General features: G+C 42.1%; 1 protein-coding gene across 1 annotated transcript in view; it reads right to left on the reverse strand.

Annotated features, from left to right (window-relative positions):
- LOC310812016 (endothelin-1 receptor-like) overlaps window positions 1–22 on the reverse strand; it is a gene marked incomplete at both ends in the record, with an annotated part of 3,583 nt that extends 3,561 nt beyond the window's left edge. The window contains 1 exon segment of the mRNA XM_083680406.1: window positions 1–22. This exon segment is cut by the window's left edge and continues 182 nt beyond it. Coding sequence (XP_083536532.1) covers window positions 1–22 — 22 coding nt within the window.
- Window positions 23–2,500: the final 2,478 nt, after the last annotated feature.

The raw sequence follows: 2,500 nt of genomic DNA on the forward strand, positions 1-2,500 counted from the left end.
TAAACGCTGTCTGGATGGACATCCTCTGAACACAGCCAGGTGGCGCCAGAGGACGCACACGCACCCGGGAACCGTTGTAGGGGGGGGAGGGGGAGGGGGAGGGGGAGAAGAAGGAGGAGGGGGAGAAGAAGGAGGAGCGGTGGAAGGGGGTGGAGGGGGAGGAGAGGGGCCCAGAGTCAGGGGAGTGTGTGGGGGTGTCCAGGGAGAGGAGCAGCCACCCCAGGGGAGCCTCGGTGCTGTGGAAGGCAGGGTGGAGGTCAGGGTGGAGGTTAGGGAGGAGGTCAGGGTGGAGGTCAGGGTGGAGGTCAGGGTGGAGGTCAGGGAGGTCAGGGAGGTCAGGGAGGTCAGGGAGGTCAGGGTGGAGGTCAGGGAGGTCAGGGAGGTCAGGGTGGAGGTCAGAGACGGAGATATTCCCTTTCTGGTTGGTCTGACACTGTCCCACTGTAGCCATGGAGATCACCAGCAGCAGCATGACAGACACAACAGCAGCCAAACTCATTCTGATTCTAGAACCCAGTCTAGAACCCAGTCTAGAACCCAGTCCACACCTTCTGTAGAGATGCAGGATTCCACAACAGTTCCAGATTCCACCAATGAGATCCTGTGAAGACAAGACAGCTGTGTTGGTCCCACCCCTCACTATACATCCTGTGATGTCATGATCTTCATCATGTGACCCCTCACTATACATCCTGTGATGTCATGATCTTCATCATGTGACCCCTCACTATACATCCTGTGATGTCATGTTCTTCATCATGTGACATCACTATACATCCTGTGATGTCATGATCTTCATCATGTGACCCCTCACTATACATCCTGTGATGTCACGATCTTCATCATGTGACATCACTATACATCCTGTGATGTCATGATCTTCATCATGTGACATCACTATACATCCTGTGATGTCTTGATCTTCATCATGTGACATCACTATACATCCTGTGATGTCATGATCTTCATCATGTGACATCACTATACATCCTGTGATGTCATGATCTTCATCATGTGACATCACTATCCATACTCTACGTATATTCTCTCACTCTGTGAACAGAGAGGAAACAAACATAAACAAATAAACAAGCAGGGCTTGTTGACACACTCAAGTGGCGTTCAATAACTGATTATGGTCATGTTATTATTATTGTTATTATTATTATTATTATTATTATTATTATTATTATTATTATTAATAATAATAATAATAATGATAATAATATTGTTATTAATATTATTATTACACATGTCACTGCATTGCAAATAGAAATCCAGGGCTAATTGCAACTAAACAATCTTACTTGCAGATTATCTGAGACTTTCCATCTAGTTAGTTAATCCAGGGAGACGGGGGATTGTGGGGAGAACAGCTAGTGATGACCAGCAGATTGTGTGCAAAATTTCAATTTAATTCACTTGCAACCAAAAAGCCGCTCAACAAAAAGAACCAGCTAGATATTAAAAACTGTTGGATGTTCAGGTGTAAATTCTCTTTCATAGCAGACGGTGAGAGGCTCTCTAACTGAAGTTGACTGAAGTCGGAGAGGGCTGAGCAAAGCACATACAGGCTGTGATGAAGTTCATACTGTCTCTGATAGTACAATCCACACTGTCATTGTTTGTCAACAATGTAAAATGTAAATCACGATCAGAATGATCTTGAATTGTAATTTGTATTCAATTAAATAGTTTAGAAAATGAACAGAGGATTTTCTCCATCTCTGATGAAAGGCACCTTAGTCTGGATGAAAGGCAGGTTTAGGTTCAGGCCTGATAGAGTTAACTCACCAACTGCCAAAGAGTTCTGGAACCCTCACCGCCTAGAGGGCCAAGTGTTCTATGTGGTGTCTACCTAGCAACAACACTCTGATTGGCTACAAAATCATAATTTATGCATTTTCGGTGAATAAAGTCGCCCTTGGCACTCTAGAATGTCGATACTTTGACTTTATTCACCCTCGGCACTGAATGAGTTAACAAGACTCTTAACAAGAGTTAACAAGTTTATGGCCGTCCCATTCAGAATGTTGGTTGGAATTCACCCCAGTAGTTTACCCTGCAATGATGACAACACTGAAATACAGTACATATGTAAACAAATATACAGTACGTTTGTAAACAAATATACAGTACGTCTGTAAACAAATATACAGTACGTTTGTAAACAAATATACAATACGTTTGTAAACAAATATACAGTACATATGTGAACAAATATACAGTACGTTTGTAAACAAATATACAGTACGTCTGTAAACAAATATACAGCACGTTTGTAAACAAATATACAGTACGTTTGTAAACAAATATACAGTACGTTTGTAAACAAATATACAGTACATATGTAAACAAATATACAGTACGTTTGTAAACAAATATACAGTACGTTTGTAAACAAATATACAGTACATATGTGAACAAAACGCAACCTATAGCTAGTTTGTTAGTGACACATTCCATTTCAGAATGCAGCGTTCCACTCACCGACTGTTCC

Source organism: Argentina silus, assembly GCF_951799395.1.
Source record: "Argentina silus genome assembly, chromosome: 1".
NCBI lineage: Eukaryota > Metazoa > Chordata > Actinopteri > Argentiniformes > Argentinidae > Argentina > Argentina silus.